General features: G+C 43.1%; 1 protein-coding gene across 5 annotated transcripts in view; it reads right to left on the reverse strand.

The window, feature by feature from the left end:
• Window positions 1-2185: 2185 nt before the first annotated feature.
• CAMSAP1 (calmodulin regulated spectrin associated protein 1) overlaps window positions 2186-16801 on the reverse strand; it is a 36074-nt gene continuing 21458 nt past the window's right edge. For 3 of the 5 annotated variants that reach the window (XM_058423072.1, XM_040083185.1, XM_040083189.1), the window contains exons 5-19: window positions 16300-16380; window positions 15294-15326; window positions 11925-12066; window positions 10842-10981; window positions 10641-10737; window positions 10044-10221; window positions 9362-9456; window positions 8927-9011; window positions 6119-8555; window positions 5295-5431; window positions 4997-5205; window positions 4809-4911; window positions 4344-4459; window positions 3963-4081; window positions 2186-3686 (exon numbers count right to left, since the gene is read on the reverse strand). In XM_058423072.1, coding sequence (XP_058279055.1) covers window positions 3384-3686; window positions 3963-4081; window positions 4344-4459; window positions 4809-4911; window positions 4997-5205; window positions 5295-5431; window positions 6119-8555; window positions 8927-9011; window positions 9362-9456; window positions 10044-10221; window positions 10641-10737; window positions 10842-10981; window positions 11925-12066; window positions 15294-15326; window positions 16300-16380 — 4275 coding nt within the window. In that variant the 3' untranslated portion in view covers window positions 2186-3383. The remainder of the gene's footprint in view (window positions 3687-3962; window positions 4082-4343; window positions 4460-4808; window positions 4912-4996; window positions 5206-5294; window positions 5432-6118; window positions 8556-8926; window positions 9012-9361; window positions 9457-10043; window positions 10222-10640; window positions 10738-10841; window positions 10982-11924; window positions 12067-15293; window positions 15327-16299; window positions 16381-16801) is intronic. The other 2 variants (XM_040083186.1, XM_040083187.2) reach the window with 1 other exon arrangement.

Here is a 16801-nt window from a genome sequence, read left to right on the forward strand (position 1 = left end):
CCCCTCAGCCACCTGCCTCTCCCTCAACTGCTGAAAATTAATTACATTTAACCCCCTAATTGACTGCAAGCCACTTAATTGGATAAGCACAGCACGGATAGCAGCTTAGTCCACACCCACAAGGGCTGCTCCATTCCAGGGGTGGGAGCAGCAGCGACCAAACCCCCAGGAAAGTCAGCTCAGGGCGAACAGGAGACACCTCCAGCACTGCTGTATTTAAACAATAAATTAAATCAAATAAAAGGTGAGGGGGGTTGGGGTGGTCTGACACTGCTCTAGTCACCAGTTCTGGGGATTTGTGGGGGGGGAAAAGCAAAAGGAATGGAAAATTCAAGTCCTGGGAACTCATTCCTGTCATCCTTATTCCAAACTACAGCCCCAAAGCCCCGGTTGTAGGAAGAGAAACTCCAGAGATTTCTACCCTCAGCTCCCCAGCGCAATGGGAACAAAAATCAGCTTTGTTTTCTTGGCACATTCATTCCAGTGCAGGTGAAGGCTTCCAAAGTGAGTTAGTATTTTCCAAATTCAGATTATTTTAGCCTGAACTCTTCCCTCACCTGAGAGCAGGATGAAAATGAGACAAAACCACACCAGGTACAGATGCAAACATGGAACACAGAGACTGATGGACAGAGCTGGAGAGAAATAAATTGCACTTGAAAGCACTTTAAAGATGTACATTCTTGGATTTGTTAGTAAGGAACAGAGAGAGGCCACAGACACAGCTCCCACTTTCTGCTCTGCCCTGCCAGAACCTCTGGGAGCAGCTGGAAGAGTTTTTATCCAGTTCTGCTTGTTTGGAGAGAGCTAAGAGGGAACAAGCCTGGCTCCAAGTAATCCTGGGGAAAACCGACCCAAACAAGCAGCTTAAGCCAAATTAATTCCATTTACCTGCAGGGATCACAGCCCCTGGGGCTGAGGCGATTCCCACACACTCCCTGATTTCAGGTACTCACACTGTGCCCTGAAAGGACAAAATCCCGTTTTCTAAGCAGGGATCTTTAGAAGTGACACCAGCAGTTGTCAGGGTCCAGATCACCTTACCAGTGCCACACATCAGGATTTTCTGTCCTTGGGAGGGAAGGTGAAACATGAGGTCACTAAAGCATTTCACAGTCTGAAATGCTCTGAATTCAGGATTCCATAAATTTAACCCAAACCTCAACACTGACTAGAAAATTACCAAAATTCTGTCACTGAGTGACTCCACACATCAAAGGAGCCCCAGCAGACAGATTCAGGAGTCTGATGAAATAACTCCTTTAACCATTTCTCAATTTTCTGAGAGATTTTTGGTCCCACTCTTGCCCACTGCAGCCAGGAGAAATAAGCTCTTGTCACAAAGTTATTTCAGCTCCTTGCAGGTGAAGCTTTACCAAAGAGAACAGCACATCTTTAAAGTGTATTAGTTCTTGGAGGGGATGAAGTGTCACACCAACAAAAGTACACATGAAATAAAAAGGAAATCAGTTAATGATTTTTATTAAATTTCAGTGTTTCATAAAATAAATATGGTTTATAATATCAAACAGTGAGAAATAAAGCACAAGCATGAAAAGCATGGTAACAAAAGTTACACTCATGACGGTGTTTAATACTTAGCACTTTAGAAACCATAAAGCCTTTACTTATTTACAAGCAGCAAACTATCTAACATAATTTACAAAGTTGCAGCAGCCTAGTCAGGGAGTCCTGGAAGGGGAAAAAACCACGGAGACTGCACTGGAAGACCTTCACGTTGCTCTACCTCGCCAGCACTTCATCCCATCCCCAAATTCCCCCTATGTACAATAACTCTCTGTACCTTCCGTCATCTCCAGGGTCAATAATTCCACTGGATTTAGAGCTCAGTTCCTCTCGAGGGCAGGGCAGGACCCTCTGCACTCGAGAGACACAAATTCAAGTAACACTTCAAAGAAAAGTAAACATGTGCAAACCCAAGTCGGAACCTACAGGAGCTGCAGGTAATAAGTGTCAAACCCACGGAGCAGGAGCTCGTTAGCAGATTAATTTAATTAGGGGATAGCTACAGAAACCTACTTGGGAACCAGCTGGGGCCAAGAACGAGACATGGAAGTGGTTAAGAATAAAAATAAAAATTAAAAAAAAAAAAAAAAAAAAAAAAGGAACTGCAAATATACCCTGTTACCACAGACAAAAATTTAATCTGCCGAAACACGAAGACTTTTAAGGTCATAACTCAAGATTTAATATTTCAACATGAAAAGAAATCCAAGCCATTCGACTTATTTGGGCTTTTGAAACAAATGCAAATGTCTCTTCTTTAAAAATTGCTTTCAAATGAGAAAAACAAATCAATATATATTAATATATCACCCAAAATAAAAAAAAAAAACATAACACACTCTTCATTGTAGAGCATGCTGCTCATTCAGAATAAAGACAGGACAAAGAAAGTAGAATTACATTTCATGATGTAATAAAAACATTAAAATCTGTGATCATTAAGTGCACCATCGTACAGGAGTAGCGTGCTCAGAGTGGAAATGTTCTATACCTACCAGCATCCACCTTTATTAAAGCAAACAAATCTTTAGGACACTACCTGAAACTGAAATCAGTAATCGCTGGGCTCCATTCAGCTTGCCTTAAGTTTCAGGCACATTCCAGCTAGTAGCACCTGTTACGCCTCTTCATGATTGTATTCCAGAGATCTTTATTTTTGTGAACCATTTTTAAAATTTTATTTTTTTTATTTTATTTTTTTAGAAAAAGACTGGCTTTTGCGATCCTGGCAATGCTTTTCCTACACAGATCCTGCAAGTAAACTCTGTTCTGAGCAGCACAAGGTGGGGCTTTTTTCAGAAATCTGAGAGCTGGACTTACGTTGGCAGTAGATACAGTACAACAACTGGATGTATTCAACAGTTCCTCAAAAAGGTCTGAAAGGAAGATTTCCCTAAAGACTGTTTAAAAAAAACCAAACCAAACCCAAAGCACTTCACCCCAGATCCGTTCAATCCTTCTACCCAAGTTCGGAGCTTGCCAACTTTTAAGAACGCCGGGAAAAAGGAGGGAATGAGGTGGAGAGGAAAGAGAATTAAATTATTCCCAATTTGTACCGATGAAAAGCTTCAAGTAAAAGGAAATCCACTTGTTCAAGATCTTGCCACATGCACAGTCCCTCATCAGCTGAAAGCCGCAGTAGTTAGCATTGGGTGTAACAGCAGATTGATCATTCGTAAAAAACACTGGCAACGTTCCTTCATCCTCAAGAACTTGCATCCACGGTTCTCCGCCACGAAGCTTCTTAAAAAAAGTCTATGGTTCTGCACATTTCATACCGAACCGGAGGAAAATGGTAAACATGTCTTGTCTCAACGCAATCCCAGCGAGCCAACCTTCTCCCCAGGGGCTGGGTGTCATTTCCGAGTCTGGCTCTTCTTTGGCACCGCGGGTCGCTTGGCTTGCCACAAGTGGTTGTGGATGGTGAGAGCATCCACGCTCACCGACATGGTTTTGGCTGGGATCACATTAAACTGTTTTCTGTCCGAGCTGTACTTATAGAGTTTATCAATCATTTTCTTGGTGATGCTCTTTGGCCCAGTCCCGGTCAGCTTGTAGATCTCCTCCGTGTCGGGGTAGTAGCAGTAAAGTGCTCGGAACTGGCAGCCGGCGTCGCGGAACAGGATGATGTAGTGGTTGGCATCACACTTCTCCAGCTCCTGCAGCAAAAACAACCGGGTACAGCGCTTGTGCACAGGGAGAATCACGCCAAGCTTTCAGCTGAATAGCTGTTCCTCTTAACATCATTTTTCAGGCCCTTGATAAACTTAAAGGCAGAACTCTAAACGCAGGATTGTGTTTTCCGCGTGGAAAGCAAAATTGCTCTGCACAGCCACGTTTTTGGAAATGGAATTCACACAATACATCAGTGGGATTATGAAATCAGCATTACAGACCCATGTGATTGAGAGTGCATTAATAATTTGAACTTTTACCTCTAATATTGAGTTCTTATGCGGTTCATTCACTTTTCCAGCAAGACAGCAGTGAGATATAGCATTGTGAATAATAGGTTTGTTGGATTTGCTGCTGGGTTCCTTAAATAATTTTGGACCTAAGGAAGATAAATAAGCCAAAATTATCTGCCTGACATTTATGAACACTAGGATTTTCATTCAAAGTGAAATAAAGGAAAAACCCCCCTCATTATTTTTCTAGAATGACTTACTTTTAGGGATATTAAACAGAACAAAATACACCTGACAACTTCTCAAAAACAACATGAAACACATCACAGGTTCTCCTGACCTGGTATTCATAATAAATTAATAAAACAAAGTCAATAAAAGCAAACTAAACTAAAACAAAGCAGGCACCTGTGTATTCTGCCACTGAAGCAATCGAAGATGCTGTGGAAGCGTTCTCCCAGTCTCTCTCTGTGTTTCTGCTGGGATTTCTGCTCAGAATGGGTAAGGACTCCATTGATTCAACTCTGGGAGGGAAACAAATAAAAAGTTATATGCTAAGATTTTGGGCTTTGGCCCTGTAATCTCACGTAAAGGCTGCTGTCCCTGAATGGAACAGATTCTTTTCCTTTATCCTCCCCAGCACAGTCAGATTCTCCTTGATAGAAATCAAAGCAAAACTCTGACTCCTCTGGGAGAAAATAAAAAAAAAAATTGCAAGTTTGTAGAGAACACTGCAGTTGGCAGTCACACAAACCAGATGCATTCAGCAGTGCTGATTGTGCTCCTCTGCCAGTGAGGTGAAGCTAACAGCCCTGAAGCCCAAAACTGTTTCATCCCCCGGGACCAGAGAAACCCAAGAGAAGCCGGCTGTACCTCTGCGAGGGAGTGCCACCAGAGTGAACACTTTCAGGCTCAGTTGTTGCTGCTGAGGCCAAAGACAGACTGGAACCAGACTGAGCACTGCTCAAATTGTCAGCTACAAAACAGGAGAGAAAATGTCAAACACATTTGGTTACAGCAGATTTGAAACTCAGAGAGAGCAAACAAATCCAGGCTCTTACGTGTAGAAGAACACTTTGTGCCTGAGTCACTGTAAGATTCCTCACGATGGACCGACTTTGGCCTGGGTTTTTTGGGCTTGGATTTGGGCTTCCCAAGCCCTTGCTCCTCCAAAATTTGCTGCTGTTTCTTCCTCAGATATTCCTGCTTGATGAGTTCTCGCCGAGCCTTCTCCTCCTCTTTCCGTATCCGGTCCTCCTCAGCTTTGCGGCTGCCAAGGGAACACAAGATCAGTGCATCCAGCGCGGAACAACTTCTCCATCTGAAAACAAAGGGGAATTCTTTTCTGTGCATCATTACCGAGCTTCGTCCCTTTTCTGCTCCACCTCAGCCTCCAGCTGCTGCTTCCTCAGCCGAGCCTCCTCGGCCTTGCGCTGCTGCTTCAGAAGGAACGCCGCACGCTTTTTGGCCAGCTCGTCCTCTGCCTTCTGCTCATCCTGCAAAATCCAAGCGATGGAAATTTTAAGGAACAGTGGACAATATATGAAGCTGGACATCACAAGATTGCTGATGATTCCAGGAAAATTTGAAGAATAACTACTACTCTTGGAAATATTTACATTTTTAAAATTGATGAGTGTAAATCAAAACCTCTTACTGCTCGAGAAAAAATTAAGACACAGTTTTAGTGTTCTCTTAAGTTTGTGAGGTGAAAAAAAGGGGCTCATCTTACTCTGACTTGTTTTTAAAAATCTTTAATCATGATAAAACCTTCTAGACCTGCAAAGTACAATGCAACTGTGATGTGGGCCAGGATGGACACCACAAATAATCCCAGTGCACTGACAACCAGTCAAAATTAATCACACTACAAAGACCCCAGAAGTTAAATTCCCTGAGATTGAGACTAGTTTGACTTTCTTGAAAGAGAAACTAAAAGTGTCACCACCTCAGCACATTTGCAGTATTGACAATAATCACTGCTAAGCACAAATTAAGACGCTAAATGTTTCGAGAGAAGATATCTCTGGTTTTCCAAAACCAATTGTTTTTCAGTGCAGCTTTTTTATATCCAAATATTGCAACCAGTGAGGGCTGTGCTCCATCAGGAGACTAGGAAATGCCAGTTCTAATGCTGGGTGAGTGTGTAACAGGAACCAAAGAGAGAAAGGTAACGCATTTACCTTGAAGAAAAAACCCACACCAGACTTCTGATCACCTTCACTAATCATATCCGTGGAGCTATCCTGGTTTTCAAGTTCTCCTTCATCTGGAGCTTTTAAATCAGACAAATCTACTTCAATGAGATTAGCCTTGCTTCTCAGGGGCTCATCCACTGGGACATTTTCTTTTCCTGAGCCATCAGAAGAATTCAGCCCTGTTTCCTTGAAGCTGTTATTCACCTCTTTGCTCATTTCAGACAGAATATTTGCATCTTTGGAGGTGGAGAGAACAAGTGCCCTTTGATTGCTCTCATCATGAAGTCTATAGGTATCAAAGAAACCCTTCTCTTGGGAACCACTTCCATGATCAGGACTGCTCTCCAATCCCACTTCCGTGGGCGTCTTTGCCAAGCTATTGGGTGGGAAAGGTCTCAGATGTGGAAGGTTTTCTAGGCTGGGAGTGGGGGTTTTAACACGTGCTGAATTCTGCTGCCTGTCCTTAGGGACTTTCAGCTCTGAAGGCCTTCCTGGGCGGGGAGTCCTCCCTTGGCCGAACCGCGGCGGTTTCCGCAGGCTGTTCATTCCAGTTGGAGACAGGGGCTCAACGAAATGAATCGAAGGTTTCGCCTTTTGGTCCTGAGAGTTACTTCTTGTTCCTGGGGATGGCACTGTTGGAGATTTCATGAGCAGCTCCTGCTGCTGGGAAATCTTTAAGATGGCCTGCTGCAGGGTGCTGATTGTTTCATTCAGCTTCTCGATAGAAAGGTCACATTCATTTATATCTGCTTCAGTCACGTTGTCTTCTAGAAGGGCAACAGAAATAATTTTACTTTTTTCCAAATCGTGTAGAGCAGCAGGGTCTTTTGGTTTGTGTTGCTCAGCAAAAGCCAGGCTTTCCTGCATTTTTACTTTTGCCACCTCTTGAGAATCGTTGAGCATTTCTTCTCTCTCCTCCTCTTTCACCAGAAACTCCTCAGATTTAGAACCCAAAGAAACTTCGTCTAAATCTTCCCCATTGTGCCGAGAATATTCTTTTGCAAAATGCTCCGGTTTAAGAGGTTGTGGACCATCAGGAGATTTCCCTTTTTTAACAACATGCAGGAAAGCTGCCTTGCCCAATTTTAGCCTCTGCCTTGCTGACAAGGCTTCCATCTTCTTCTTCTGAGCCTCTATGGCCCTGCGCTTTTCTTCCAGCTGCATGTGGAGCTGCACCAGCTCCGAAGCTAAAAGATTAACATTGTCCTTGTTCTGCCTGTTGGGGCTCTGCTCCCGCTTTTGTTTCCACGTGGTCAGTGGCGCTGGGCAGCTTTCTGACCCGTCTGGCGTGGTTTTTTGGGAACTGCTCGTGCTGGACTTGGTCTCGTAGCTGTTGAGCCTCTGCAGCTTCCTCTCCGCAAAGCTGGTCATGCGGACGCTGCCGCTGGCCACGGACACGCTGCTCACCTGGGAAATGGTGCTCAGGCAGGGGCTGGAGCGGCCGCTGGCATCGTCCTTGTCCTCGTGTTCTTTCACCTTCATATCCTCCTGCAGCTTGGCGGATTCCTCCTCGCCAATGTATTTGGTGACTATAGGATGGTTGTCCATGGCCACCAAATCCTGGTCAGCGTCGTCCATGTCCAAGAGATCTGGCTCCGAGTCCTGTCTCACCATAGTCCAGGTTGTATCCTGAACGTGCAAGTTGAGACCTTTCCCATAACTCACACTGACTTTACTTGTTACCTCATCGTCAGGTTTAGCAGCATGAAGAAAGAATCCTCCAGTGGATAGCTCCTGAGAGGAAGGATCTAAACTGCTACTAGCCAAAGGTCTGGAAGCTTCTACACCTGCTTCCCCCAGGGCCACTGCATCTGCGGAACTGGGATCTGCAACCGGAGTGAAATCAGAGCTAGAAATTGGAGTAAAAGTCCTATTGAGGTCATGCTCACCATGACTGCCCGTCGCTTTCTTGCGGAGCAAAGACAAGTGTCCTTCATTTAATCTCTTTGTTACAAAACTCCTCTGCTTCCCCTCCCCACACTCATCCTCTTTATTGATGACCTGCTTTTCCTTGGCTGGTTTCAGGACCGCAGGCATTAAAGGCTCCAGGTAAAAACTCTCGGGTTTGCTGTCCGAAGGGTCGCTGTTTGTTTTTGGAGACCACGCTGTGGCCGCTACGCTGGGCACCCTGGCTGCTGCACTCTGCACCTCAGGGTCACCACGGTTTGGCCTTTCTTCGGATCTGATGATTGCAATGAGCTCTTCGTCTTCATCCTCCATTTCCACGTTGTTCAGCAAGCTCTTCCCGTTAGCTTTCACCGACGGAGGGTGGGGCTGATTTTTGGGGGTTATGTTGACGACGTTGGAAGCAAGACTGTCCTTGCTGATGGACCTGGCCAGGCTAATGCTGTCACCAGAGCCAGGGTCCACATCAGTACTGGCAGAATGATGAAGGGCAAATGGTGTTGGCTGAGAAAGAGGCCTAGAAAAGATAAGAAGAATCTACTGACACTCAGACTTGACAAGGTACGATTTGTTGAAATAAAGACCACGGTACAGATGGCTAAAATTGTCGTTTTATTTTAAAAATGCATCCTGTATCATGAGTGACCAGTAATACCAAGGAGCAACTCCAGACACTTCAATTTTCAACAGCACTTCCTGAAAATCACATCTGACGTATTTTCAATTGCAAATCTAAAATCAGTCAGCTCTGAAAGTGCACATAAAGAGAAAACAAAATTAAGTGACTTGTCAGTGCAGTCCTAGGGCAGTGATGCCACATCACCACAATCAAATTGTCACAGTATCACTTCCTCAAGCAATGCTGCAATAAATAAATGCCTCCCTCACCTGGGTTTCCTCTCTGGCCATGCCAGAACTGCCCCTCGTGGCTGCCCGTCAACGCGGGTCAGAGAATTCGAGCGGTGCCGATGGCCTGGAATGGTTTGAAATTGATGATAGTTTAGAAATGGTCTTTAGACCAGCACTTTTACCTCATTTAATAGCAAATATAAAAACAGAATCAACTCCTTCCCCAACAGATGGCAGCAGAAAACAGATTTGCTACAGCTGCCACCAGACACAAAGTCTGAAAAAAATTAAAATCCACTAAGTTTCTTAAAAGCTCTTTAAGATTTACTCAAACTCAACATGCTCACCCGCTAGTGTTACTGCAGTTTAATTCAATTCTAAATAATTTATAGAAAATAACCTATATTTTAATTAAATATTTTATTGACATTGACATTCATTGCTTGTTGAAAGGCGAATTCAAGGTAGGCTTACCAGGGCTGTCTTCTCCCTGTAAAGATTTTTGTTGCTTTTGCCTCAAAGGCAGCAGTGGATGGGAAGGGCTGAAGGCAGGGCTTCCTCCTTTGCCACTAATTCAGGAAAGCAAAAATTCATTACTACAAAGAATCTGATTATTTTTTATAATCAGAAAAAATATCAAATTGTGAAGCCACACTGGTAAGTTAACCTCATCCTCTTTAAAACATATTATCATTCAATTTTAAGAACCTCCTTAGAGAGAAGTTTTTCACATTTAACAACACAGAAGTAAATCTATTTCCTGAAATTAAACTAAGTTCCTAAACACATTGGATTTAAGAGGTTGTGAACTCAAGACAAAATAAAGGCTGAAATAACTTAGAGGTCACCATGAAATTTACGTCAGCTAAAACCCTTTTTCATTAACCTTCCTGCACATCAGATCATGCTGAAGTTTGTTTTCACAGAACCCCAGAACGGTTTGGGCTGGAAAGGACCTCCAAGACCATCCATTTCCAGGCGCTGCCACGGCCAGGGACACCTTCCACAAGAGCAGCTTGCTCCAGCACTGGAGCCCCTTGAGGTGCTCCAAGGTCACTCAGCTTGCGGCAAAAGGACAACATTTAGCAGCACGAATCCCCAGGTGACCCAAACAGAGGCACAGACTGAAGGTGGAACAACATGAAGACAGACTCACAGGTATTCAGGCTCCTCGGGGTGCAGGTAGTACCTGCTGCAGGCCTCAGGGGCTGCCGGGGCTGGGGGCTGCAGCTCTGCTGGGCTTGGGCTGGCAGGAGCGGCCAGGAAACTGCGCTTGGTGGCGTTGGAAATGGGGACAGGGGGCCGGCTGCTCTTCTGCTGCATGGCTGCCTTGGCTGGGCACAAAGGGACAGCATCAGCACAGCTCCGAGGGGCCAGGGAAGGAGCACAACAGCACACGAGGCTCTCAGGTAGCAGAGGGTAGAATGGGAACTTTGTCTACAGAGTAACCCGCGCTGGTCTTTATTTAAAATATCTGTCTTCTGGTGAGCTTAATGGAAGTTACAAATCAGTAATTAATTAGTGGGTTTAGGGGGGGAATTACCTGTTAAAAAATCATCCATCTAAAAAATTAGAACTCAAGTGGATCTAGGACTAATTTTCCTTCTATTTTACTGCTTTTCAAAGATCCCCAGCAAGAATAAACCTTGGGTAGAAATAAAGTTCCCAAGGAAACACCACCAGGCAACAGTTTCACTGCAATGTAATATTTTCTAAATAACATGCTATCAGTTATCTGTGGTTACAAACTTACCATCTTTTATTTCCTGGATATCTCGCGGTTGTACAAAGTCTGGTTTGACATTCTCAAACCACCAGAAGAGTTCTGCAATGAACACCATGACATTAGGCTGAAAGAGGAGGAAAAAAAAGGAAAATTACACCTCACATTAAGGAAACACTCATGATTTACCCACATTTCACTGAAAAATATAAATTTTGTCACGTTTCTTACCTTTAAAACCAAAGGAGCATACAACATGTCCTCCAAGGTGAGGTAAAAGCATTTGTTTAGGTACTCATTTGAGAACTCTCTCAGAAGCTGAATGTTATAGAGGCTGTCTGCAATGGATGTCACCTCCTTCAAACAGATATCTGGAAGGGGAGAGAGAGGGCTGAGTAAGGCCCAAGGGATCACCCTTCCACCCCCAGCTGACAGAAACACAAAATACAGGAACTTCCCAGGCTCTGCACCAGCACTGGATATTTACTGGCCACCAGTGACATTTCTCTACCTGCTCAGTACCAGAGGGACAGGGAAAGGAGGAAGAAAACCACAGAGAGCAGGATCAGTTCTGCACTCAGTTTTGAATCCACGGGGGATTCTGTCTAGCACAGAAAAGGTAAACAGGCTACAGAGAGCACACATAATGACAAAATACAAAAGCAATGAAAACCAGACATCTCCATTTGCATATAATAAAGGGTTACTCCTAGGATTCACGGGGCTGGTTCCTTCTGAAAACACTCAGGAGCTCTGCAAGGTACAACATATCTGAGAATTTAAAAACCAATACAAAATGTTCATTTGCAGAAGTTAATGCAACAAGGCCATTGATTTATCAAGAAAAACATTTCCTGGGGAAGAGAATTCAAGTTTTGCAATGCTCAAGAGTGACAATTTCTGCAGATTGAGAGAAACTCTTTCAAAATCTAGATTTTTAAAATGCCAAACTATGCCAAGGAAAACAGGAGAATTATCAGCTGACAGTGGTGGACATGTACTCCATTTTTATGGCATTGAAACTGAGCTCAGTTATTTGAGCAAAGAAAGCCACATCATCTAAAACTGGAAAAGAAAGGATCCTTTTGTAGCTCAGATAATACACAGAACACAGTCTTCTAAATACAGTAAGTGGAAAAAAAAAAAAAATCCAAGAAAGATTCTTTTTTTAAATGACCTGCCTCCAACTTGCCATAGTCCACTACCTATTAAACGTGCTGCATTTTTAATTTTTCATGCATTTCTAGTTCAGCTTCCAAAGCCTGAAAGCCTTTTATAAATTCCTTTTATTCCCTCAAAACCTTTATTACATACCATCCAGTTTCATTTGCTCTGGACAATAATAATGAATCACAGCTAGAAGAGCAGCACCATCGCTACCATCCTTCATCAGATCTTCCAGCACAGGGAAATAGGGTAACTGCCTGCTGGAGAGGTGGTCCCTTCTGTAACGCACCTACAGAGAGAAAACAAGGGCTCACATCGTGCTGAAGAGGCAAAAAGATTTAAAAAAAAAACCAAAAAAGCAAAGAAAAAGGAATCTGTGTTAAGCCTTGAAAACTCTTTTTGCTGGATTCTTTCTGCCATTCTGCCCCAAGTCAAACCCAGCTGACAAAGTCGTGCTTTTCTGCCCGTGGAAGCCAATTCTGAAGGAAATGGTGTTTCCCTTTTAATCCTAGAATGGTCTGGGTTGGAAGGGACCTTAAAGATCACCTAATCCAACCCCCTGCCACGGGCAGGGAGCCTTCCACTAGGGCAGGTTGATCATCTGTTACCCGGTCTCCTCATGCCCAGCAGCAATCTCTGCTGCTGCTCCGTTCACACATTTTAAATTATTATATTCAATTTAACTCAAAGCCCTTCCACACAGATGCACAAATGCAGCAAATCGAAAGAAAGAGACACGGGGAACTACATGAAAACACTTAAAACTTGGGAAAAACCAAACAGAGCAAAAATAATTCTGATGGGCTGGTGATCTCTCATACCTTACCCACATCCATGGATTTGCTGTCGTGTCCACAGACAGCAAAGTTCTCTCAGAGAGAACCAGAACACGGCACATCTGTGTGCAACACAGGTGTGCAAAAATAAAAACCACCGAAATAGTCAGGGAGGAGGAGGCCAGGACGTCCCCAGCAAAACTCCCCTTGATTTACTACAGATCAAAATGAAGCTCTGGTGCAAACCACCCCGCAGCCCTCAGGGAATCTGGAGCTGCCAAAGCCAGTCAGCTGAAGAACAAATCTTGGCATTGCTTCTTGCAAGTTTTGCAAGTTCCAGGGTTGCTGTGTCCTGAGCATCTACACGCTATGGGAGGCTGTGTCTAAACTGAGCAGCAAAGCAGGTGGGAGAGCAAAAGCTGAATGCACTGCAGGGCCTGGCAGAAACACTTGGCAGTGCTGGGAAAACATCCCTCGGACACCCGAGGGCATCGATGGCACCAGGACTGAACAGAACCTCTTGTCTGCTCTGCAGAAACACCAATCACACATCGACTCATCAGAGGAAAGCTGGCTTTAACCAACGGCATCCTACACTTCCCAAGCCAGCCTGGGAAAGCTCTACACACACACACACACACTCCTAGGTGTCAATTTAGGATGGCACAGGCTGTGAAAAAATCTGTTCAGAGCAATGAAGATGGCTTGGAGCGATGAGAACCAGTTTCTTCTCTTTATTTTGCACATGCTATGCTAAGTTTCCCGAGGAACCCGAAGCTATCTCTGCATGCTAATGCTATTTTCCCTGTCCTTTTTCTCAGGTGCAAATCGGGTTTTTCCCCAGCCTGGAGCACTCCACGAAGATGTAATGGAATGGGAATCATACTGTACCACACGAGCATATTCCACTGGTTCCAGCATGCAGTGCGAGAGGGCATGCATCAGATCAGGCTTACACAGAGAGAAACAGTGAGATATAGGATGGTGATTATTCAAACAAGAAACAAATCAAAGGCATCAGCAACATCCATTATGCACTAGGAATGCGGTCGTTAAGGCTGGGAGAGTAAGTGTGCACACCAAGGTAAACTGGTTAGCTTGAAAGGGTCAGCATTTATCCACTTAAAGTAAGCACATTAAAAAAAAAAAAAAACAAAACCCTTCAGAAATTCTTTTTCAGCTTTAATTCCTCCTGTAGTTAAAGTAGATACAAATATTTCTTTCCCAATAGGCTTAAATGGAATTTAAATCAACGACAGTCAATACCAAGAACTAAAATCTGTAAAGATTCCTTGTTTCTTTTGGCTTTGGTGAAAAAATCCGCAAATTCATCAAAGGGAGTTTTTATGGACTTAATTTAATTCCTTATTTATTGCTCGGTTGTTATTCTCTTAACCCTTTAGTCTTTTATACTGAAAACTCTGAATTGTTCCTTATTTTCCAAGATGAGTGTAGTGGTTTGGAAACCTCCTGCCCACGCACACGATGAATGACATTTGTATGCAATAATTGCACAAATGGCGCTTCAGAAATACAGATAATTCTGAATTTAAAAAAACCCAACCAAATGTAAATTACAAAATAAAACCCCACAGAACTGACAGAATCTGACAACAGCTTTGAGACTACAAAACCTGCCAGTAAACCATTAAAATCTAAGTGGACTAGAGGTGAGACAACCTTTGTTTACTCCTTCCTTTAATTTCAGATGTCTAAAGTTTTTACTGCAGCCCCCAGATTCGGTTCAAACAAAGGATTAGGAGGCTGCAGTGGGGCTGAGCTCTCCGTGGGAAGGCAGAGAGATCACGGGGACGCTGCCTGATCACACCTGCCTTTTCCAAGTGCTCTGCCCTTTGGAATTAACAACTGAGATAACAGCTCATCTTCCCAGAGAGAAAATGAGTAACGCCAGCTCCTGCAAGGGCAGGAGAAAGGGCATCAAAGCTAAGGAAAGCAAAGGAACAAAGGAAAATCTCTGCAAGATGAAATAAACTCAGAAAACTCTGATGAAAGAAAGCAGGATTTCTAGAAGCACAGTTTTGTGGGGTTTTTGTATTTTTTTTTTTTTTTTAAATATATATTGGAACTGATATTCCAATTTCACACTTCAGCACAAAGAAAAATCAGTATCTAGTTCCAATGTGCAAACTGTCCTGTCTTCCCTCCCTCTGTACCAGCTCCAGGCTCCTTAACACAGTCCCAGCAAATGTCCCACCAAACTGATCTGGCCAATCTCCTAGCCCACCTCAGCGAACAGCAGTGCCCTGGCTCTGACAGATTTACAAATCTGCACCAGAGCAGGTGCAGGAGCGGTGTAAGAGCATTATTTAAGCACAAACATCTGAGTATCTTAACTGTGGATTCCAAGATTAGGCAGCCGTTTAAGCCACCCAGCTTTTCTCTCACCTCAGCGCTGTCATCACTTCCCACTTACAACAAAACCCAGCAAATGCAATCATTTCAACAGGTCATTTTCTAATTTTTTTTTTTTTTTTAATTGCTACTCCTCCCTCGCTCCTGCAGTGTCAAGCAATTTTGAGATGCTGCAAAGTGAGTATGCTGTATGCTGTACAGTATGCAGAAAGCACGTCATGAAAACAAAGCCTGATGACCCAAAAGCTCACACAGGGTGTTTCTCAAAGAGCAGCTGAGAAGCATTGGAATGGAAGCAAACACTCTGAGGAAGTTTAGAGAGCCATGATTTTGTGGATGACAACTGGTGTAAAAGTAGTTCACTTACAGGTACTAATTTCCAATACCATTTGGAAGGAGACTGCTCAGGAAGCAAGGAAAGGAACGTAGGAATAGGAAAGGAACATCAGCAATGCAAGTTAAAAGCAGTAATACTTAAATGCACTTCAGCAATAAACACTTTCATATTTCAGAGGGCTTGTAGCCTAGAAATTTAGATGTAAAGGTACTAAAATGAGACCCAAAAGCCAATAGGGTCAAATAATTCACGAGATCTTTTAGACCACAGATCAACTTGTAAATGAAGCAGCTCTTTTTTGCCGAGGGATATTATTTTCCATAAAAGGCACATAAAAAAACCTTTGCCACTAACATGAGAATTAAACAACTGTGCCTTGTTCGTGGGTCACACTTTGAGGTCTTTGCTCAGCAGTGCCAATTTGAGGAAAGAATATGTTATTTATAATTTATCTTAAGGTTTTATGAAATCACTAATTGTGGGTTCAGATAGCTATTATGTTGGAGAAAGATCTATTTGACATTCTCCAGAAATGAAAGTGTGCTACATTTTGCAATATTAGTGCATTCTGATATAATTTCAAGGGAAAAAGCTGGAAAAAAACTACAAACACACATATATAACATTTGAATGCCAAGAGTATCCTTCCTGGACAGAACCTGAATAAGTCCCTAAATACACATCAGACAAATAAACCATGCAAAAAGAACATGCCCCAAGAGCTTTCAAAATATATAACATATATTTTGTGCTGTGAAAGCTGAGTCGTATTTACCCCCACATACAGTTGATACAGGTTATTTTAGTTGAAACAAGTTGTTTTCATCCTACTGAAACTTAAAGAAAAGTCAGGAGAGACCAGTGGGCTTCCAAGGCAAGGAAGGGCACTGATGACAGAGACAAAACAAACTGCATGCAGAAAATCTCACTGTTGAGGACTGGAGCCCTCAACACTTCTCTGACAAAGAAAATACCGATATTTAAATCCATTCGTCATCAACACACAGTATCATAACTGAAGACAAATCTGTTTTACCTTTTGGTGTCCCGGACTTTCCATTAGTTGTTGTTTTAATTTAATCTCTTTCTCTGTTATCTCTCTCATTTTAAGGTTCACCTAAAAGGGCATAGCACGGAAAATGAATTAAAATACACCTGGATATGTTTCCACAAGTGTTCCGCTTGCTCCTGTTACTTAATAGCCAATTCACGCTCCAAACATAACAATTTCATGGAAAAACATGGCACAGCAGTTTTCTAGACCAACTCTCTATCAGCAGTAGCTGAAATCATAACTCTGGGTTTGCAAGGACACCATTTCTTTGAAATGTGACTCCTGTCACTCAAAAGAATTAGAGCAACTTAACCACTGCCCTTGGAAAAAAGTCAGCATTTCTGTTAAATGTTCCATCTAGTCAGAGTTAAATCCATCCTCTTATTTAGCGTTGAAACAGTGCTTCACCTAAAAAAAACCCCACCAAGCAAAAAAAACACCTCATAGCAACCTGTCTGAAGATAAAGAATCCGATTTTGACTGT

This window comes from Hirundo rustica, chromosome 20 (genome assembly GCF_015227805.2).
Source record: "Hirundo rustica isolate bHirRus1 chromosome 20, bHirRus1.pri.v3, whole genome shotgun sequence".
NCBI lineage: Eukaryota > Metazoa > Chordata > Aves > Passeriformes > Hirundinidae > Hirundo > Hirundo rustica.